At 39.5% G+C, this 24,482-nt stretch overlaps 1 gene segment (V, D, J or C); it reads right to left on the bottom strand.

Moving 5' to 3' along the window:
• Window positions 1-22,250: 22,250 nt before the first annotated feature.
• Window positions 22,251-22,876, bottom strand: LOC132651437 (immunoglobulin kappa variable 4-1-like). The segment is given in 2 exon segments: window positions 22,251-22,615; window positions 22,801-22,876. Coding segments are annotated over 2 exon segments (441 nt in total).
• Between the last annotated feature and the right edge of the window lie 1,606 nt (window positions 22,877-24,482).

The following is a 24,482-nucleotide window of genomic DNA, read 5'->3' as shown; positions in this document are numbered from 1 at the left end:
CCTTTATGGTACCCACATGGTACACCTACATATATACATTCTTATCTAAATACATGCGTAGAGTTGGAGCACTAAGCTTCTCTACTCAAGCTACTACTAGGTCTGCCACCTACATTCCACTATCATAGATTCTAATTCTCTGAAAGGCCCAATGAACACTTTCCTTAAAAGTTGCTTTACTTGTGCTGTTTATCACAGCAGGAAAAATAAATAAGAAAAAGGGATAATCCATCAAAAAGATATTATACCTATAAGAACACACACACAAAACAAGAACAATTGTATCTCTACTGTAATACTGCCATGGCTTCCTGTATCCATTGCTCCAAAAGCCCTTGATTAACTTTTTCCAAGGGAGGAATACATAGATGAGATTAGTTATCATATTGTTTACATGGGGACTTTGGTTTCCCCTTCATAAATAAATTTACTCATAAATATGAGATAAGAGCCTGGAAGGTAGAGTTTATCAACATACAATCATATTTCTGTAGGACAGAGTGAAGTTTCTGGGTCTCCACAATTTGAGAGAAGATAGGGAAAATTCAGTGTGGTATGTGACCCATGACAAAGAGGCAGAAGTAGATATATGGCTTAGAAACAAAACTATTACCTGTACCTTCTCATTTATAAATCTTCTTTCATTTTTTTATTTTAATTTTATTAATTTACACTTTATTCATTTTGTATCCTCCTGTGACACCCTCACTCCCCCCCTCCCAATCCCACCATTCCTCCTCCTTCTCCACACATACCCTTTCCCAAGTCCACTGATAAGGGAGGTCTTCCTCTCCTTCCTTCTGATCCTAGTTTATCAGATCTTATCAGGAGTAGCTGCACTGTCTTCCTCTGTAGTCTGGTAAGGTTGCTCCCCCTCATAGAAAGTTGAGCAAAGAGCAAGCAAATCAATTCATGTCAGAGACAGCCCATGTTCCCATTACTATGGAACCCACTTGAACACTGAACTACCATGGGCTAAATCTTTGGAGGGGTTCTAGGTTATCTCCAGTAATGGTCCTTGGTTGGAGTTCAGTCTCAGAAAAGACCCTTGTGCTCAGATTTTTTTGGTTCTGTTGCTCTCCTTGTGGAACTCCTGTCCTCTCCAGGTCTTATCATTTCCTATTTCTTTCATGTATTTCCCTGGACTCTGCCCAAAAGTTGGCCATAAATCTCAGCATCTGCTTTTATACGCTGCAGGATAGAGCTTTTCAGAGGCCTTATGTGGCAGGCATCTGTACTGTTCCCTGTTTTCTTCTTCTTCTTCTGATGTCCATCTTCTCTGCCATTCTGTATGGGGTTTGAACATTTAGCCAGAGTCTTGCTTTTTGATTAGTTTCTTTAGGTGTACAGATTTTAGCAGGTGTATCCTATATTATTTATCTAATATCCACTTATGGGAGAGTATATATCCTGTGTGCCTTTTTGCTTCTGGAATACCTCACTTAGGATGATCTTTTCCAGGTCCCACCATTTACCTGCAAATTTCATAATTTTCTTGTTTTTTTATTGTTGAATAATATTCCATTGTGTAGATGTACCACAATTTCTGTATCCATTCCTCAACTGAGGGGCATCTGGGCTGTTTCCAACTTCTGGCTATTTCAAATGAAGCTGCTACAGACATGGTTGAGCAAATGTCCTTATTGTGTACTTGAGCATCTTTTGGCTATATGCCTAGGGGTCGTATAGCTGGATCTTGGGGAAGCACTATTTCTAATTGTCTGAGAAATAGCCAGATTGATTTTCAAAGTGGCTGTACATATTGCTTTGCCTTTTGTTGGTTGCATTTTTACATTGGCCTCAATCCATCTGGCTATCTCAAGTGCTGTCTTTTAATTTTTGGTGCCTGCTGGGTCCTGGGGTAGGGATAATCCTCTTGGCAGGGTTCTGAAGAAGATCTCCTCTGCTTTTTGGGTGTGGTCAACTGAATGGTGATTCCTCTCAGGAATTGTCACAGTTCACTTCAGGCACATGGACCTGTGTGGTAACTGTGGTGTTCAGGAAGGCTCTGTTCTCATCAGGAGATGTCCTGGAAATGGCTTCCCTGCTGCTGGGTTTTTTGCTCTGAGTTTAGTGAGCTGCAGCTGCTGTTCTTAAGGTGTATTTTTTGGGTGCACCCTTCTTGAAGAACCAGGGATTCCCACAGTTTTGTCAGTTTAGCTAGGGATAACAAGTGGCATATTAGACCAGTATCTGAGGGCTGCTCTAATGGGTCTCAGGCATTTGTAGGTCTGAGGTTGCAGTTGTATGCCCCTGTACCCTATAAGTAATCAATGGCAGGTGAGTAGGGCACTCTTGCTTGCAGTAGAAGGCTAGAGCCTAGAGCCTGAGTTAACCCAGAAATTCTTCTGGTGCTGGATGTCCTGAGAGTTGGACCTGATGATCCCTCTCTATGGGGTTTCCTCCTGTCAGGGACACCCAGACTGTGCTTTGGGGACTACAATTCTTTCTGGATGGTGAATAGAACCAGCAGGCACAGGCGTGTGTCTCCACCTTGCTGACAATTGGACATCTGGGCTTCTGCCGAATCTGTAACTTTTCCTGAAAACTTTTCGGGGGAGTGGTGGTGTCGGCTGAATATTCTAAGGTCAAACCTGCTGTTCCTCTCTCTGTAGTCACCCGACAGAGAAATTCAGTCTTTGGATCCCTCTGGGCCACAGTTCTATCTGGGGCTGTTAGTCAGGCATGAAGGCCAGGCTTTGTGTTGGCATCTGTGTCCCAGGCTCTGGGCTGGCTGCTGCACACCTGCTGCACTTTTCCAAGGATTGTCTGGGTGACCTAAGGTTGGTCCCGATCATTTCCAGCACTGTGTTGGTCCCGATCATTTCCTGCACTGTGTTGGTCCTGATCATTTCCTGCACTGTGGGGTTTTCTTTCGACTGGAAATCCCAGTCTCTTGTGTTGTGAGGCCCACAGTTCAGTCTTTGACAGTGATCAAAGCATGTGACTCTGGGTTGGTGACCAAGCGCCTGGTGGAACAGGGACCTCTTTCATGGTTTTGCTGGGTGAGTTGAAGTTGATTGAATCCCACACCTTGGGCTATCCTCTCACCTGGGAAAAACTGTTTTAGGACCAAGGGTTCTGTCTGATGGTCACTGTGCATATCCTATTGTGCTGCAGGTCAGAAAGAGTGTCCTCCCAGCACTGCCATCTTGGATCCTTCCCATAAATCTTATAGTTTAAATATAATTATATAAACATGAACACAATTGTGGTAGAAGTGTAGAAGTTGAATTCAATGAGAGAAGGAAATGAGGTAAATGATACATGGAACAAAGAGAAAGAGGACAGTAATGGGTGTGTCTTATTTAGGATTACTATGGCTATTATAAAATATCATGAAGAAAAGCAACATAAAAGGATGCGAAATTTTATTCTTCTTACAATTCCAGGTAACAGTCCATCACTGAGGGAAGTCAGGACTGGGATCCAAACAGAAAATGTACCCAGAAGCAAAAGCTGAGCAGAGGGCATGGAGGAGTGCTGCTTACTGGAATCCTCCTGATGACTTGCTCAGGTTGCTTTGTTGAGGAACCCAGGGTCACCATCAATGGCTGCATCACCTATAACAGACTGGATCTTCACCCATCAATTACAAACTAAGAAAATGCCCTACAGGCTTGCCCAATGCCCAGTAGTATTAAGGCATTTTCTCAACTGAGGTTTGTCTCTTACAGATGATTCAAGTTTCTGCCAATTTGACATAAAATCTCATCAGTACTGGGTATACACCTGGTTATGTAACATAATCTTGAAAGAAGATTGCTTTTATAAAATCCAACATTATGTGTAACGACTATAGGCCAATACAGTTAATTTTGCCACAGGTACAGCATAAGGAGCATAGTGGCTATGCAGGTGCTCACTGAGTCTCCACTGCTGCCCGTGTGTGTTCTGTCCATATGCAGAATACATGGAGACTGTTGGATTTAGACAGGTGAATGTTCGTCAGTTTCATTGTTTACTTATTAAGAGTCTGCCAAAATTTTGATGCATTCCTGCCTAGCTGAAGTATATATTTATATGTCATAATTCCTCATGATTTGTGAAAGTACTTTTAGTTTTGCTAAATAACTCAGACAGAAACAAGTATTATGCATAGGCAATAGTTATTCATAGGTAATATTAGAAGTTCAATAAAGAAATATATGTTCATTACTGGAATATAATGACTATTTAAAGGATATAGGTGATTAATATGAAAAGAACATTTTTAATTGTTTCCAAACTACTTATTCTGCTAATAATCACAGCCATAAAAATGAGAATATTTTGTGTCAACTCATCTTAAAAATCATGCTACCAAGATAGGCAAAAGTAGTGGAAAATAATTATTTAAACTTGACTCAAAGTAATATCTCCCACAAAAGATTAAAGGACACATTGGCCCTTGGTCTCCTAGAACTTCAAGTCTAGTTGAGTAAGGCAACGCTCACTGATCCTTGGACTGATGGGAGAGTGATTACCAGGCTCTTTGGAGATTTAAAAGTTGCTGCTTTAGATACTGGCTGTCAGGCTGAGCTCTAAATGTGTCTGTATTACAGGCTAATGCACTGAGGAAGAGACTGTAACAGCCCTTACATCTTTAGTCTGAATGCTGATGGTAGAAAAAGTGAACTATATCCTCGACCCAGGAGCAGCCAAGATGCCTGGGAGTTAAACAGATGAACAAATGAGAAGGCTTTCTCTGCTTTTGGTGGAATCAGGCTAAATAGCTGGTTGTGAGAGCTGCGTAGATACCACTGATTTTGCAGCAGATGGTAACACTCTAAGCTGTAGACATGGCCAGGGAGGTTCTCTACTTCCACCTGTTTCGTTCACAAACTATTTCTCTCAAGAAGCCTACAGTTCATAGCTCCTCCTAGAGGTAACCAATGAAAATAATGTTAGCTTCAAGCTGTGTTACAGTATGTTTTAATTTATGCACACAGTAATTGTGTATCTAGAATTCCAAAACTTGTAGTATATAGATGGGGCCATAAGTTCAAATCATTTCACATCCCATTAAATTTTATTAGCAGGATGTTTGCTGTTGGTGAGACATGTGATTAAAAAAAAATTGGCTGGCATTCTTATCTGTCTTCCTAAGATATTACCTCTATACTATCATTTGCCACATAGTGTGGTTTTAAGAGCCCACACCTCTGCCAATTTTGTTGACAGGTGCTTAAATCTCAGATTTTGTTATGTTGACAGATGAGAAACTGACATTTGCTGGCAACCTGTGATGAATAGTTTATTTGACAAAGAAAGAAAGCTAGACACCATATCAAATGTATGTATGTACACACTCTTCTGTCTCTCATTGCATGGAATTCCATTAACATGCATATATGTTGTCATTCAAAGGAAGTTAACAAATAAATTTCATATTTTTTTAACATTGATAAGAAAGAAGCTAGTACTTTCAGTCAGACAAAAATACTAAACAATAGAAAATAAGATGAAGAGATGACTTAGAAGTTAAGAGCATTGGCTGCTCTTCCAGAGGTGCTAAGTTCAATTCCCAGCAACGACATGTTGGCTCACAACCATCTATAATGAGATCTGGTGTCTTCTTCTGGGCATACAAGTGTACATGCAGACAGACATTGTATTAATAATAAATAAATAAATAAATAAATAATGAGAAAATAAGATGAAAAGTGATTGAGCTGGTGGGGTATGCAACAGAAATAAGGAGTTAGGAATGCTTTCTTAAGAAGCAGCTATTTGAGAGTAGGGCTGATGAAAGACATTTGTCATTTCAAAACTACAAAGTACAGGGCCTTACCTTTGCATAGGGCTCTGTGTTCATGAAATGCAGAAGGTCTTATATGCACAGGGCCTGAGAAAACTTGTCCTTTAAGAAGCAGATAAAATAGCCGAGCATAGAAGATAACATATGTCTGAGACTACTGGATTTTGGAATGCTCTTGGTAACATTAAGGTTAATGCTAAGTGCAATGAGAGCTTGTGAGACAATGGTCACAGTGAGCACACGTTTTCACCAAGTACATTTTTGTCAAAGTTGTGTTGACACACAAAGAAGGAGAAAATGTGAAGACTATTTATCATTTTTGTGTAGAGATATGAAAGCTGCTGCTTCAGACACTGGCTGAGAGGCTGAGCTCTTAAAGGGGTTTGTATTATAGGCTGACACACTGAGGAGGTGACTACAGATGAACTTTTAGAAAGTAGTTCCCATCCTTATATGGAATACACTGAATGATATTAATGGCGAGGACCAGAAATTCAAACTTGCTCAAGAAACTGTGTGTGAATTAGGACCAAGGAAAAAACCTCCCATTCTATATTTGTTCATTCATTTATTTTGTTTTGTTTTGTTTGCTGAATGGACATGGCATCAAACTACTTTCAATGTCCTTATATTTAAGCACATAGAAACATGCTATTCTTAGCATCCATCTTAAAAGCCTCTTTTTACAGTAGAAAGTGGTTCAAACAGAAACTCACAATTTGTTAAAGTGCAGAGAACATGTGACATAACTCCTTCCCTTCCTTAGTTGCATCTAAATCTCCAGCACCCATTCTTGAGATCCTGGATATCTTCCATCTTCCTTTAGATTACTCCAGACTTCAGAGACTGGTGGATCCACACAACAGTAGGCTCTATGAACAAAGAGTCAAGGCTACATACAAACAGATGTTTGGAGGCTGGGGTAAGAATACAACAAACAAAAACATCATGCCTTCACCAGAATCCCCAAATATCAATGGATATTCTAATACAACTGAAATACAGTAAAATGATCTTGAATCTATGATTATGTATTTATTCGAGGCACATAAGGAGTACACAAACAAAACAATAGAGGACATCATGGTCAGACAGGAAGTCACACTCAAACAGGTGAAGGAAATGAATAAAATCTTTCAAGACATGACAACTGAATTAGAATCAATAAAGAAAACACAAACAAAGAAAATGCTGGAGTTGGAACACTTAGAGAAGCGATCAGGAACTACAAAGGTAAGCATTACCAAAAAATACAAAAGATGGAGGAGAGAATCTCAGGTGCTGAAGGTACAATTAGAAAAATCAATACATCTCTCAAAGAAAACAGAAATATAGAAAAGTTCTTGACACAAATCACCCAAGAAATCAAGGATACTTAGAAAGAAAAAAGAAAGAAAAGAAAAAGAAAGAGTAATAGGAATAGATGAAAAAGAAGATTCCAGACTCTAAGGCCCAGAAAATGTTTTGAGAAAATCATAGAAGGAAATTTCCCTAACCTTAAGAACAAGATCTTCTAAAACATACAAGAGGCTTATAGAACACCAAATAGACTATAGCAGAAATAAATATTAAAACTGACAAGGGAAAAAGTCCAATTAACATACAAATGCAAACCTATCAGAGTCACAACAGACTTCTCAACTGAAACCTTGAAAGCCAAAGGGCCTGGGCAGATATCATGCAGGCACTAAGAGACCACAGGTAAAAGGAACTAACAATCATTGATTACTAATATCTATCAACATCAATGGGCTCAACTCTCCAATAAGAAGACAAAGACTAACAGAATAGTTATGGAAACAGAATCCAACACTTTCTGCTGCATTCAAGAAGCTCAGCTCTGCAACAGATATAGGCACTACCTCAGAGGAAAGGGTTAGAAAAAAGGTGTCAAAAAAAAAAAAAAACAGACCCAAGAAGCAAGATAGAGTAGACACCCTTGTATGTAATAAAATAGACTTTTAACTAAAATTAATCTAAAGAGATGGGAAGGAACACTGCATTCTCATCAAAGAAGAAATCTACCAGGAGGGCGTCACAATCCTAAACATCTATGCCCCCCCGAAACATAGGACTCCTGTATTTTTAAGGCAGCATTATTACAGGTTAAATCACACATTTATCTGAACACCTTCATAGTGGGAGACATCTAAACCCAAGTCTCACTAAATGGACAGATCATCGAGACAGAAGCTAAATAGGGAAATAATGATACATACAGAGGTCTTAAGTCAAATGGAGCTAATAGATGTCTACAGAACTTTCACCCAACCCCTAAAGAATATACCTTCTTCATAGCATCTCACAGAAAAATCTCCAAAACTTATTATATATTCAGAAACAAAACCAGCCTCAACACATACAGGAAAATTGAAATAATACCTTGTATCATATCAGACAAGCATGGTCTAGAAAGACCTTAACAATAATAGGAATAGCAAAAAGCCTATAAACACATGGAAACTGAACTGCACTTTACTCAACAACATCTGGATCAGGGAAAAAATAGAGACATTAAAGCCTTCATAGAATGCAATAAAAATGGAGACACAACTTATCCAAACTATGGGACACAATGAAAGTAGTGCTAAGAGGAAATTTCATAGCACTAAGAGCCTTCATAAATTGGAGACACTTCATAGAACCAAATTAACAGCATGCCTGAAAGCACTAGAAAACAAAAGAATCAGACACACCCTGGAAGATAAAATGGGTGAAAATAATCAAACACAGAGATGAAATCAATAAATTAGAAGCAAAGAGAGCAATTCAAAGAATCAACAAAACAGAGAGCTGGTTCTTTGAGAAAATCAACAACATAAATAAAACCTAAGCCAAACTACCTAAAAGTCAGAGAGACACTATACAATCAACAAAAACAAAAAATGAAAAGGAGGACATAACTGCAGACACTGAGGAAATCCAAAGTATCATTAGGTCCTAATTCAAAAGCCTATACACAACAAAACTTGAAAATATAAATGAAACTGACAATTTTCTTCATAGATAGCGTTTACCAAAGCTGAATAATAGAGATCAGATAAATAAATTAAATAGTCTTATATTCCCTAAGGATAAAGAAGTTCTCATCAAAACTCTTCCACCTAAAAACAGCCTAGAGCTAGATGGTTTCAGGGAAAAAATGTTACTAGATCTTCAGAGAAGAGCTAACACCACTACCCTTTAAAACATTCCAAAAAAATACAAATGGCAGGAACATTACCAAACTCATTCTATGAGGCCACAGTCACCTTCATACCTAAATCTCACACAGACACAACAAAGAAAGAGAATTTCAGACCAATTTTGCTATGAACAGTGATGAAAAAATACTCATTAAAATACTTGCAAACAGAATCCACGAACACATCAAAGATATCATACACCATGTACAAGAAGGCTTCATCCCAGCCATGCAGGGTTGGTTTAATATATGGAAATCCATCAATGAAATCAAACATAGAAACAAGCTGAAAGTAAAAAATCCACATGATCATCTCCTTGAATGTTAAAAAAAAATATTTGACAAAATCCATTTCACATTTAAAGACATCGAGAGATTGGTAATACAAGGCACATATCTTAATATAGTAAAGGCAATATACAGCAAGCATACAGCCAACATCACACTAAATGAAGAGAAATTTAAATTCTTTCCACTGAAATAGGGACAATCAAAGCTGCCCATTCTCTTCAACATAATGCTGGAAGTCCTAGTTAGAAAAAAATGAAACAACAAAAGGGAATACGAATAAGAAAGGAAGAAGTCGTAGAATCACTATTCTCAGATAATATGATAGTATACATGAATGACCCCAAAAATTCTAACAGAGAACTCTTACAGCTGATAAACATCTACAGCAAAGTGGCTGTCTACAAAATTAACTCAAAAAAATCCCAACACCCACATGGCAGTCATCCCTGATTCCAGTCCAAGGGTATCTTGTCTGGTATCCACTGTCACCAGGCACACACACGATAATAGACATACATGTTGGCAATGTATACAGAACACGGTACACATAAAATTTTTAATAATTAAAAAGAAAGCAAGCCACAAATGCTACAATATTTGAAGAATTCTGAACTTCCTCCAAACCACTGTTTCTTTTGTTCTGCCTTTTTTTTTTCTTTCATCGACCCCACTTGAATGGCATTTTTATTAGTTTTTTTTCTGAGAATGTGATGGGAGTATTTGCTTATTTAAACTTCTCTGTGTTATGTTGCTTGAAATAAAAAAAATAAAAAAAAATCAGTAGCCTTCCTGTATACAAAACACAAAAGGGCTTAGAAAGAAATTAGGAAAACCACACCCTTCACAATAGCCACAAATAAAATAAAGTAGCTTGGTGTAACTCTAACAAAGCAAGTGAAAGACTTGTATGAAAAAAAAAAAGAAACACCCTTCATGTCTCTGGAAAAAACAGAAGATGATATCAGAAGATGGAAAGGTCTTCCATGCTCATGGATTGGTAGCATTGATGTAGTAAAAAAAAAAATAAAATGCCCTTCCTACCGAAATCCAATCTAAACTTTCAATGCAATTCATACAGAACTTGAAAGAACAATTGTCAACTTTATGTGGAAAAACAAAAAGCCCAGAATAGCTAAAATCATCCTGTACAAAAATAGAAATTCTGGAGGTAAACCATCCATGATCTCAAGTTGTACTACCAAACAAAACAAAAAGAGCATGCTAGTAATATTGAAACAGACAGGAGAATCAATGGAATCAAATTGAAGACCCAGAAATAAACATACGGACACCTCATTTTTTTCAAAGAAGCCAGATCATACAACGGAAAAAGGACAACATCTTCAACAAATGGTTCTATTTGAAAAACTGCATGTCTATATGTAGAAAATTCAAATACAGGGATCCAAGATGGCAGCGCCAAGAGGACACTGTGTCTCGGGAGCAGGACAGCAGTGACTACACAACAACCAACAGCATCAACTCTGGGCCCTAAAACACCAGCTATTGTTTTTACCAGGTGAGAGGAAACCCCACAGTGTGGGAAGGAATTGGGACCATTCTCAGGTCACCCATCTGGAAGGGTTCCTGGGTCCTGGTAGGTGCTTGGTCAGCAGCCCAGAGCCACATGCCTGCTTGCTCTGATCACCTTCCCAGACTGAACTGTAGGCCCCACAACATCAGAGACTGGGATTTCCAGTCAAGAGAAAACTCTAAGCTAAAGAAAGCAATTGAGAACCACCTCAGGTCACCCAGACAATCCCTGGAAAATATTGTATGTTCTGACCTGTTCTCAGCCACCAGCCACCACCCCAGAGGCCTGCCTGCATTCCCAACTCAACATCCCAGACAGAACTGTGGGCCCCAGAACACCAGAGGCTAGGTTTCCCTGTTGGGAGGAAATCCAACGGTGAGGGAAACAGAAGGTCCAACCTTAAGCCACTCAGCCTAATCCCCATTTTTCCCAAAAAGTTCTCTAGAAATGTTCCTAGTTTCCTACAGGTTAGAGGCACTCAGCTGCCAGCATGGAGCCACTTACCTGAGCCTGGGTGCTTGACTCACCATCCCAGACTGAACTATGGACACAAAACACCACAGACTGGGTCTCTCTGTTGGGAGGAAACCCTATGGTGAAGGAAACATCAGGTCTGGCCTCAGGACAGCCAGCTCTGGAAAAGTTTCTGGGCTCCTGCAGGCTCCAGACTCTGGCCTCCTGCTGCATGGAGGCATACTGCACTCACCTCACACTAATTACCAATTGGGTACTGGGGTACAGTGTTCCAACCTCAGAACTACAGAGGCCTGGGATCCACGAGTTCAGCCAGAGACACTGCACCAAGGCACAACCTGTCCCCATAGATAAACTGACCAAACCACAGGGTTCCCTGCTTCTTTAAGAGGCCTGTGCCCAGCAAACACAGTGTAAGAGCAGCAGGAGCAGCCCAATAAATTCAGAGCAAGTAACCCAGGGGCAGGGCAGCTGTCTCTAGGACTTCTCTTTGTGAGAGGAGAGCCCACCTGACTACCAAGGATCACAGTTACCACACAGGTCCATATGGCTGAGGTGAGCTGTGGCAATTCCTGAGAATCACCAGCCATTGTGTAACTATACACAAAAAGCTGAGGAGACCTCCTTTAGGAGCAACCATCTTCCTGCCAAGGAGATTCTCCCCACCCCAGGATTGCAGGAGGTACCATAAACTAACAGTCAATACCTGAGAAAGCCAGATGGATAGAGGCCAGCATAAAAGCACAACCAACAAAAGCCAATGCAATATGGCATCTACAGAACCCAGTTATTCAAGGGCAAACATCACTGGAAAACCTACCATAACTGGAAAAAAAAATAGGACTTTACATCTATGCTTATGAACAGATGCATAATGGAGGAAACAAAATCCATAAAGAATTAGAGAAAGATAAAATCAAATAGAGTATGGACATCTGTAAAGAAATACATGGAGGTGGAGATATGGCTCTTCCAAAGGTCCTGATTTTCAGTCCCAACAACCACATGGGATTTGGTGCCCACTTCTGGTTAGCAAGCTTATATGCAAGGCAGAATATACAAAATAAATAAATAAATGATAAAATAAATAAATAAAGTAAAACGAATAAATAAATAAGGGATGATGTAGCCAAACATTTGGTGGCCTTCAGAGAGGAAATAATTAAGTCACTGAAAGAAATAAAAGAAAACAGCGGAATGTTCAAATAAACAGATGAAGGATTTAAAGGAAAAACAGGAAAATACAGTCAGACAGGAGAAGGAAATTAACAAAATGGTTCAAGATCTGAAGTTAGAATTGGAAATATTAAAGAAAACACAAAGGGAGGAAATCATGGACTTGAAGGACTTAGGGAAGAAAATAGGAACTACAAAGGTAAGCATTACCAACAGACTACAAGAGATGGAAGAAATAACCTCAGGTGTAAAAGATACAATGGAAGAAATTGATGTAGCCATCAAAGAAAATATGGAATCTAAAAAATTTCAGACACAAACCATCAAAGACAACACGAAAAGACAAAACCTAAGAATAATAGGAATAGAGGAAAATGAATTTTTTTCTCCAGAGCCCAGAAAATCTTTTCAGCAAAATCATAAAAGAAAATTTCCTGAACTGAAAGGAGATGCCTATAAACATACAAGAGGCCTACAGAATACCTGATAAATTAGAACAGAAAAGAAAATCCTCCAGCCACATAATTATAAAAACATTAAGTACACAAAACAAAGAAAAAATACTAAAAGCTGTAAGGGGGAAAAAAACTGAAGTAAGGTATAATGGCAAACACATCAGAATCACACCTGACTTCTCAACAGAAACTATGAAAGCCAGAAGATTCTGGACAGATATCATGCAGACCCTAAGAGAACACAGATGTCAGCGTGGGCTACTACACCCAGCAAAACTCTCAGTCATCATAAATAGAGAAAACAAGATATTTAACTACAAAAACAAATTTCAACACGTATCCACAAAACCAGCATTACAGAAGATACTAGAAGGAAAAATACCACCCAGGAAAACTAACTATATTTGGGAAAACACATGAAATTACTAACCTCAGCACAGCAAAATTAAAAGAAGCCAAGCACACAAACATACTACCGCAACCAAAATCAAGATCAAAGGATCTAACAAACATTGATCATTAATCTCTCTCAACATCAATGGACTCAAATCTCAAAAAAACAAACAAACAAACAAAAAAAAAAACCTTGGAATAACAGAATGGATGGGTAAACAAGACCCACAATTTTGTTACATACAAGAAACACACCTAAGTCACAAAGATAGACATTACCTGAGAGTAAAGGGCTGGAAGATGGTTTTACAAGCAAATGGACCCAAGAAGCAAGCAGAAGTAGCCATTCTCATACCTAATAAAATAGATTTTCAACCAAAATTAATCAAAAGAGATGGGGAAGGACAGTTCTTACTCATCAAAGAAAATTTCCACCAAGAAGACATCACAATTCTGAACATCTATGCCCCAAATACAAGGGCACTCACATTTGTAAAAGAAACATTTAAAAAAATTAAACAACACATAGATACCGAACATTAATAGTGGGAAACTTCTACCAGGGAACTCCTACAGCTATTAAAAATAGTGAGGAAAGTGAGTGGCTGGATACAAAATTAACTAAAATAGATAGATAGATAGATAGATAGATAGATAGATAGATAGATAGATAGATAGATAGATAGATAGATGAACAAATCAGTAGCCCTCCTGTATACCCAAGACAAATGTGCCAAGAAATAAATTAGGGAAACAACACCCTTCATAATAGCAACAAAGGACATAAAATACCTTGGTATAACTCTAAATAAGCAAGTCAAGGACTTTATGAGAAAAAACTTGCAGTCTCAGAAGAAAGAAAAAGAAGAAGATATCAGAGGATGGAAAGATCTTTCATGCTCATGGCTTGGCAGGATAAAAATAGTAAAAGTGGAACCCTTGCCAAAAAGAAATCTATAGATTCATTGCAACTCCCATCACGTTACCAAACAATTCCATAAAGAACTTGAAAGAAAAATTCTCAACTACATCTTGAATAACAAGAAACCAGAATTGCTAAAACAATCTTCTACCATAAAAGATCATCTGGAAGGATCTCCATCCCTTATCTCAAGCTGTATTATAGAGCAACAGTAATAAAATCTGCATAGTACTGGCATAGAAACTGGCTGGTAGATCAATGTAAAAGAATAGAAAACACATAAATACACCCACACACTTATGGATACCTGATTTTGACAAAGATGCTAAAAAAATACAATGAAAAATAGAAGGCATCTTCAACAAATGGGTGCTGGTCTAACTGGATATCTACTAGTAGAAAAATGCAAATAGGTCCATAGTTATCACCCTGCACAAAACTAAAGTCCAAGTGGATTTAAGACCTCTATATAAAACCAGACACACTAAATGTCTTAGAAGAAAAATTGGGGAAGTACCTTTGACATTATTGGCACAGGAGACAACTTCTTAAACAGAACATCGATACTACCAGCTCTAAGATCAGCAATCAATAATGGGACCTCATGAAACTGAAAAGTTACTATAAAGCAAAGGACACTGTCCTCAGAACAAAACAACAGCCTACATATTTGGAATTGAGCTTCACCAACCTTATATATGACAGAGAGCTAATGTCCAAAATATATAAAGAACTAAAGAAGTTAAAAAGCAAGAAATCAAGCAATCCAATTAAAAAATGGGATACAGAGCTAAACAGAGAATTCTCAATAGAGGAATATAGAATGGCAGAGAAACACTTAAAGAAATGCTCAAAATCCTTAGTCATCAGGGAAATGCAAATCAAAACAACCCTGAGATTTCACCTCACACCCATCAGAATGGCTAAGATCAAATACTCAAGCAACAATACATGCTGGAGAAGATGTGGAAAAAGGGGAACAATCCTCAACAGCTGGTGGGAATGTAACCTTGTACAACTGCTTTGGAAATCATTTTGGCACTTTCTCAGATACGTAGGAATACTGATACCTCAAGATCCAGCTATACAACTCCTAGGCATGTATCCAAAATATGCTCAAGTATACAACAAGGACATTTGCTCAACCATGCTTAAAGCAGCTTTATTCATAATATCCAAAACCTGGAAACAAACCAGAGGTCCCTCAACAGAGGAATGGATACAGAAATTGTGGTACTTTTACACAATAGAATACTACTCAGGAATTAAAAACTAGGAAATCATAAAATTTGCAGGCAATTGGTGGGAACTAAAAAAGATCAACCTGAAACGGGTATCCCAGAAACAGAAAGACACACATGGTATATACTCACTTATAAGTCGATATTAGATATATAATATAGGATAAACATATTAAAATCTGTACCCCTGAAGAAGATAGGCAAAAAGGAGGACCATGGGTAAGATGATCAATACTCACTCAGAAAGGTAAATGAGACAGACACCTGAAGAGGGAATAGGACAGGTCCCTACCACAGAGAGCCACTGAGAGACATTACCCAACAGGGTATCAAAGGGCATGCTGAGGCTTGTTGCTACACAGTGGCCAGAGTGCAGGGAATCCTATGAATAAAAAATGAAGATATAAAGATCTGGAGGGGACAGGTGCTCCACAAAGAGAGCAATAGAACCAAGAGCCTGGAGGCTTTTCTGAGACTGATACTCCAACTTAAGGACCATGCATGGAGATAAGATGGAATCCTGCACAGAAGGCAGTTCAGTCTCTATATGAGTTCCCTCTTAAAGGGAAAAGGTACTGTCTCTGACATGAACTCAGTGGCTGGCTCTTTGATCACTTCCCCCTGATGAGGGAACAGCCTTATCAGGCCACAGAGAAAGACAATGAGCCAGTCCTTATGAGACCTGATAGGCTAGGGTCAGATGGAAGGGGAGGAGGACCTCCCTTATCACTGGACTTGGAGAGGGGCAAGAGAGAAGATGGGGGAGGAGGGTGGGATTGGGAAGGAATGAGGGAGGGACTACAGCTAGAATGCAAAGTGAACAAAATGTAATTAATATAAAAATTTAAATAAAATAACAAGTTCACAAGACATACATACAGGCAGAACACCCATGAACATAAAAATTAATTAATAGGCGGAGGGGCAAGATGGCGGAGCCGGGAGGACTCTCATTCTGAGCAGCAGCAGCAGGATCAGCACAGTGACCAGCAATCAGAACTCTCGGCCATAAAACACAGTCGTTCTGTTTCCCAGGTGAGAGGATACACCACGGTGGGGGATTCAATCAGCCTTTAACTCAACCAGCTAAACCGCGGAAGAGATGCCGGTTCCGCCAGACGCTTGGCTGCCGGCCGCCAGCCCCAGCCCCAGCCCAGAGCCACAGGCCAGTGTCTCTGGTCATGGTCCCAGACTGAACCGTGGGCACCACACTATCAGAGACTGGAATTTTCAGTCGAGAGATAACCCCAAGGTACAGGAAACGCTTGGGACCAGCCTTAGGTCACCCAGACATCCCCTGGAAAAGACACGGGCGGGTTCCACGGGCACCCCAGGAGCCAGCCCGGAGCCAGAGCCAGATACCCAGGTTCCAGCACAGAGCCCTGCCTGCCTGCGCGCCTGATTCGCCACCAGAGATAGAAACGGTGGGTCTGATTTCAGAGCACTCAGCTCACCCCCAACCTGAAAAGGTCCCCGGAAAATTACCCAGCTTAGGGAGCCACTCAGGCTCCCAAAAGCCGCAAAGGCAGACACAGGCAGTTTCTGCGCACCAGACAGCTGGCAGAGACTGAGCCGCCATCACACAGCTGTGCTCCAGGCACAGGCAATTTCTGAGGCCAGCCAGCTGGCAGACACTGAGCAGTGTGCACCAGGGCAAAAAAAGACACTAGGAGTCCCTGTCTCCAAAGAATCCACGGGGAAGGAAGGAAACTGTACTGATCTAAATCACCCACTCCTTCCCTAGAAAAAGTCTAGCAGTCTAGTGGGGCCGAGGCGCCAGCACTCAGCTGTGCTCCAGACACAAGCACAAACAGTTGAGGCGCTCCTGATATCCAACTGGGTCACAGCAGCTGATCATTAAATTTGCAACAAGAAACCCAGAAACAGGGCAGCTGCCCTCAGGACTTCCCTGGGTGAGAGGAGAACCCTCTCGACTAACAAAGACCACAGTTACCACTCAGGTCTATATCCCTGAGGTGAGCAACTCCTGAAAAAACACCAGCCATCCAGGGACTATACCCAAAAAGCTGAGAAGACATCCTTCAGGAAAAACCAGCTTTCTGCAAAGGGGATTCTCTCCACCACAGGATCCCCAGGAACCACCAGAAAATAACCCCAAACACTTGAGATAACACAATGGGTAGAGTCCAGCGTAAAAGCTCAAGCAACAAAAGACATAGCAATATGGCATCTCCAGAACCCAGTTACCCAGGGGCAAGTAGCCCTGGACACCCCACCATAACTGAAATCCAAGAAGATGACCTAACAAGTATGCTCATGAAGATGATAACAGAGGAAACAAATAAGATTCGTAAAGACATAGAGGAAGATAAACTCAAACAGAATATTGCCATCCATAAAGAAATAGAGGAAGCTGCAGCCAAACAGTTTATGGCCTTTAGAAAGGAAATGCTTAAAACACTGAATGAAATGATAGAAACAGAGTTGAAGGAACTAAAAGAAAAACAGGAAAGTACAATCAGACAGGTGAAGGAAGTAAACAAAACAACTCAAGACCTGAAGATAGAATTGGAAAAATTAAAGAAAAAAACAAATGGAAGAAATAATGGAAAGGAAGAATCTAGGGAAGAAAACAGGAACTACAGAAGTAAGCATAACCAACAGACTACAAGAGATGGAAGAAAGAATCTCAGGTGTAGAAGATACAATGGAAGAAATCCATGTATCTGTCAAAGAAAATGTTAAATCCGAAAAATTCCTGACACAGACCATCCAAGAAATGCAAGACAATATGAAAAGACAAAACCTAAGAATAATGGAATAGAGGAAAAAGAAGACTCCCTTCTCCAAGGCCCAGAAAATATTTTCAACAAAATCATTGAAGAAAATTTCCCCAAGCTAAAGGAGAGGCCAATTAGAATACATGAGGCCTACAGAACACCCAACAAATTTGACCAGGAAAGAAAATCCTCCTGCCACATAATAATCAAAACAGTAAGTATACAGAACAAAGAAAAAATACTAAAAGCTGCAAGGGAAAAAGGCCAAGTAACATATAATGGCAAACCCATTAGAATCACACCTGACTTTTCAACAGAGACTATGAAAGCCAGAAGGGCCTGGACAGATATCATGCAGACCCTAAGAGAACACAGATGTCAACCCAGGCTACTATACCCCACAAAACTCTCAGTCCTCATAGATGGAGAAAACAAGATATTCAATGACAAAAACAAATTTCAACAATACCTACAAACAAATCCAGCATTACAGAAGACACTAGAAGGGAAAATACAACCCAGGAAAACTAGCTACATTCAAGAAAACACAGGAAATAAATAATCTCACTTCAGTAAAACAAAAAGCAACCAAGCACACAACCTGATGACCAACATCAAAATCAAGGGATCTAACAGCCTCTGGTCATTAATCTCTCTCAACATCAATGGACTCAACTCTCCAATAAAAAGACACAGATTAACAGAATGGATACGTAAACTAAACCCAGCAATCTGTTGCATACAAGAAACACACCTAAGACACAAAGATAGACATTACCTGAGGGTAAAGGGTTGGAAGACGACTTTCCAATCAAATGGACACAAGAAGCAAGCAGGAGTAGCCATTCTAATATCTGATAAAATAGACTTTCAACCAAAATTAATCAAAAGAGATGGGGAATGACACTTCATACTCATCAAGGGAAAATTCCACCAGGAAGACATCACAATCCTGAACATCTATGCCCCAAATACAAGGGCACCCACATTTGTGAAAGAAACATTGATAAAATTTAAAGCACATATAGATACACACACATTAATAGTGGGAGACTTCAACACCCCACTCTCAACAAAGGACAGGTCAACAAAACAGAAATTAAACAAAGAAACAATGTCTCTGACAGAGGTCATGAATCAAATGGACCTAACAGACATTTACAGAACTTTACACCCAAACACAAAAGAATTTACCTTCTTCTCAGCACCTCATGGAACCTTCTCCAAAATAGACCATATAGTGGGTCACAAAGCAAGCCTCAACAGATACAAGAAGATTGAAATAATCCCATGTATCTTGTCTGATCACCAAGGAATAAAGCTGGATGTCAACAATAACAGAAATAACAAAAAGCCTACACACACATGGAAACTGAACAACTTGTTACTAAATGACAGCTGGGTCAGGGAAGAAATAAAGAAAGAAATTAAAGTCTTTCTAGAAATCAATGAAAATGAAGACACAACATACCCAAACTTGTGGGACACAATGAAAGCAGTGCTAAGAGGAAAGTTCATAGCACTAAGTGCCTTCAAGAAGAAATTCGAGAGAGCTCATTCAAGCACCCTAATGGCTCACTTAAAAACCCTAGAAAAAGAAGAAGCAGACACACCAAGAAGGAGTAGATGGCTGGAAATAATCAAACTCAGGGCTGAAATCAATCAATTAGAAACAAATAAAACAATTCAAAGAATCAATGAAACCAAGAGCTGGTTCTTTGAGAAAATCAACAATATTGACAAACCTTAGCCAAGCTAACTAAAAGGCAGAGAGACACCACCCAAATCAACAAAATCAGAAATGAAAAGCAGGACATAACTACAGACACTGAGGAAATCCAAACAATCATTAGCACTTACTTCAACAGTCTATATGCCACAAAACTTGAAAATCTAAATGAAAAGGACAATTTTATTGATCGATTTGACTTACCAAAGCTGAATCAGGACCAGGTAAATCAATTAAATAGTCCTATATCCCCCAAAGAAATAGAAGCGGTCATCAAAAGTCTCCCATCCCAAAAAAGCCCAGGACCTGATGGCTTCAGCGCAGAATTCTATCAGACCTTCAAAGAAGAGCTAACACCAATTCTCTTCAAACTATTCCACAAGATAGAAACAGAAGGAATATTACCAAATTCATTCTATGAAGCCACAGTCACCTTGGTACCTAAACCTCACAAACACTCAACAAAGAAAGAGAATTTCTGGCCAATCTCCCTTGTGAACATTGATGCAAAAATACTTAATAAAATACTTGCAAACCGAATCCAAGAACACATCAAAAATATTATCCACTATGACCAAGTAGGCTTCATCCCAGGTATGCAGGGGTGGTTCAATATACGGAAATCCATCAATGTGATCAACCATATTAACAAACTGAAAGAAAAAAACCACATGATAATCTCCCTAGATGCTGAAAAAGCATTTGACAAAATCCAACATCCATTCATGTTCAAAGTATTGGAGAGATCAGGGATACAAGGCACATATCTAAAAATAGTAAAGGTGATATACAGCAAGCCTATAGCCAACATCAAACTGAACGGAGAGAAACTTAAAGCAATCCCACTGAAATCAGGGACAAGACAAGGCTGCCCACTCTCTCCATATCTCTTCAACATAGTGCTGGAAGTCCTTGCTAGAGCAATAAGACAGTTGAAGGAGATCAAGGGGATACAAATTGGAAAGGAAGAAGTCAAATTATCACTATTTGCAGATGATATGATAGTATACGTGAGTGACCCCAAAAACTCTACCAGGGAACTCCTACAGCTGATAAACACCTTCAGCAAAGTGGCCGGATACAAAATTAACTCAAAAAAATCAGTAGCCCTCCTGTATACAAAAGACAAAAGGGCTGAGAAAGAAATTAGTGAAACAACACCCTTCACAATAGCCACAAATGACATAAGGTACCTCGGAGTAACCCTAACCAAGGAAGTCAAAGAATTGTATGAAAAAAATTTCAAATCTCTGAAGAAAGAATTAGAAGAAGATATGAGAAGATGGAAAGATCTCCCATGCTCATGGCTTGGCAAGATTAACATAGTAAAAATGGCCATCTTACCAAAAGCAATCTACAGATTCAATGCAATGCCCAGCAAATTACCAACACAATTCTTTACAGACCTGGAAAGAAAAATTCTCAACTTCATATGGAATAACAGGAAACCCAGAATTGCTAAAACAATCCTCTACAATAAAAGATCTTCTGGAGGGATCTCCATCCCTGATCTTAAGTTGTACTATAGAGCAACAGTTTTAAAAACTGCATGGTACTGGCACAGAAACAGAATGGTGGATCAATGGATTCGAACAGAGGACCCAGAAATAAACCCACATACTTATGGACACCTGATCTTTGACAAAGACGCCAAAACCATTCAATGGCAAAAAGATAGCATCTTCAACAAATGGTGCTGGTCCAACTGGATGTGTACATGTAGAAAAATGAAAATAGATCCATACTTATCACTCTGCACAAAACTGAAATCCAAGTGGATCAAAGACCTCAACATAAAACCAGACACATTAAATCGGCATGAAAAACAAGTGGGAAATACCCTAGAACTCATTGGTACAGAAGAAAACTTCCTGAACAGAACACCAACAGCACAGGCTCTAAGAGCAACAATCAATAAATGGGACCTCATGAAACTGAAAAGGTTCTGTAAAGCAAAGGACACCATCATCAAAACAAAGCGACCGCCTACAGAGTGGGAAAGAATCTTCACCAATCCTTTATCTGACAGAGGACTCATATCCAGTATATATAAAGAACTAAAGAAGCTGAAAAGCAGCAAACCAAGTAATCCACTTAAAAAATGGGGAACAGAGCTAAACAGAGAATTCTCTGTAGAGGAATACTGAATGGCAGAGAAGCACTTCTTCTGCAGAGAAGCAGAAGAAATGCTCAACCTCACTAGCCATTAGGGAAATGCAAGTCAAAACAACCCTGAGATTTCACCTTACACCCATGAGAATGGCCAAGATCAAAAACTCAAGTGACAACACATAATGGAGAGGTTGTGGAGAAAGGGGAACCCTCCTCCACTACTGGTGGGAATGTAAACTTGTACAACCACTCTGGAAATCAATCTGTGGTGCAGGCAGCTGTTGAAACTCTCAATGAGGTTTTTGTTAGAGGCTGAAGCACTGTGGGAGGAGTACTATAATGCTGCTGACAATAATAAAATGCCAAGTCGTCATCCTGCACACTGCTGATGGTAAAAGTATAATCTGTCCCAGATCTACTGCCTGTGAAGCGATCAGGGACCCCAGTTTGCCGTTTGGATGCACCATAGATTAGCAGTTTAGGAGGCTGCCCTGATTTCTGTTGATACCAGGTTACACTATTATATACACTCTGACTGGACTTGCAGCTTATTGAGATCCTGTCTCCTACAGATGTGGACATCGTTTCAGGAGACTGGGTCATCACAATGTCCCCTTCAGCACCTGGAATCAGAAAGAGACAATGAGTATATACATATACACAAAATAAATCCTAATACAAACGTTGTGTTTTAAAATTCCTTTTCAAATTGCATTGCCTGCATACTACTGGATTCCTATAGAAAATAGCTGTAGTTTTCTACAAATTAATTATATTGATGATATTCCAATAGTCTTTTCTGTCTCACCAGACATCCAGAAGAGCAGAAATATGAAGACCTGGATCTGTGACTCCATCTTAATGCCTCTGCCTGTCTGATGCATTTCAGTTCTCACTGGAAAGGCCTGGTTTATAAAACATGGCAGGTGGGTTGGCTTGTAGGAACCTATGCAAAGTAGTTATCAAATAAGAAAGTCAGTAGCCTGGGTATTGTGTTGTGAGAGTATCCAGGTTAAATCTACAGCCAAAAATATCCTCAGAGTGAGTAAGCCATCACTGGGGGAAAAGTCAACATAAAACTTGTAGGGCCAGACTAGAGAGATGGTTCAGCCGTTGGAAATACTGGCTGCTCTTCCAGAGGATGCAGGTTCAATTCCCAGCACCCATATGGCAGCTCACAACTGTCTGTAACTCCAAGATCTGACACCCACAGACATACATGCAGGCAAAACACCAATGCACATAAAATACAAAAAATTAAAAATTAAAAAAAAAATTCAAGGTCCAACTTAGAGCTCTCAAACTACAAATATCGAGATGCAGTCATGACAGACTTTTGTTAAAAATCAAAAATTTTCAGGGATGGCTATAATGTCCTCTCCTGTGGACCAACAAGGCTGCTCCTCCCTCAGGGGTGGGGGGTTCAATGAGCCAGCCATTGAGTTCATGTCTGAGACAGTCCCTGTTCCCCTAACTAGGGAACCCACTTAGATACTGAGCTGCGATGGGCTATATCTGGACAGAGGTTCTAGGTTATAACCATTCATGGCCTTTGGTTGGAGAAACAGTCTCAGAAAAGGCCCCTGGGCCCATATATATTTGGTCCTTGTGGGGCTCCTGTCCTCTCCAGGTCATACTAACTTCCCCTTCTTTCATATGATTCCTGGCTAGGATCAGATGGAAGGGGAGAAGGACCTCCCCCATCAGTGGACTTAGAGAAGGGCAGGAAGGAGATGAGGGAGGAAGGGTGGGATTGGGAGGGAATGATGAAGGGGGCTACAGCTGGGATACAAAGTAAATAAACTCTAATTAATATAAAAAATAATATATAAAGAAGAAAAAAGAAAGAAAGAAAAAGTCATAGTTTCAATCAAAGGTTAAGAACAGTCATTTGACTGGGGAACTATATCAGGTAAAATGAATGTTTTTGTTTAATGCGTAAAGAAAATATAAAACTTTTTATTGAATAAAATATTGTCATATTTCAAAAAAAAATAAAATAAAAAATTATGCCAAGCGAGTTCCACAGAAATAATACTAGAAAAACTTTTCAATACAATTCTGAGTAAACAATAAATATCGTAACCAACAACAACAAAAAGAAACAGGGAAAGGGAAAATGAAGAAATGGAAGAAAGGAGGGTAAAGAGAAGAGGTGAGAGAAAAGAAAAAAAGGATAAGATAGAGAGAAGAGGGAAATCTGGATTGGGAAGGAATGCTAAATGTGGAGAGGATTGAAGGAATGGAGAAGACAAAAAAAGATAAATATTAAAACAGAAATGTTTAGGGATAGAGTATTACGTTAGTGGTTAAGAACAGTGGACTGGGGAAGACACATGGGAGGAGATGAGGGATAAAGGGATGGCAGGATTGGGAGGGGAGGAAGGTGGGGCTACAGCTGGGTTACAAAGTAAATAAATTGTAATAAATAAAAATTATAATAAATTATATATAAATAAATTATATATAAATTAAAAACATTTTTCTCTT

The sequence above is a fragment of the Meriones unguiculatus genome, assembly GCF_030254825.1.
Source record: "Meriones unguiculatus strain TT.TT164.6M chromosome 16 unlocalized genomic scaffold, Bangor_MerUng_6.1 Chr16_unordered_Scaffold_43, whole genome shotgun sequence".
Classification (NCBI taxonomy): domain Eukaryota; kingdom Metazoa; phylum Chordata; class Mammalia; order Rodentia; family Muridae; genus Meriones; species Meriones unguiculatus.
Note: the sequence above shows the minus strand (reverse complement) of the source record. Positions and strands in the feature narration are given on the sequence as shown.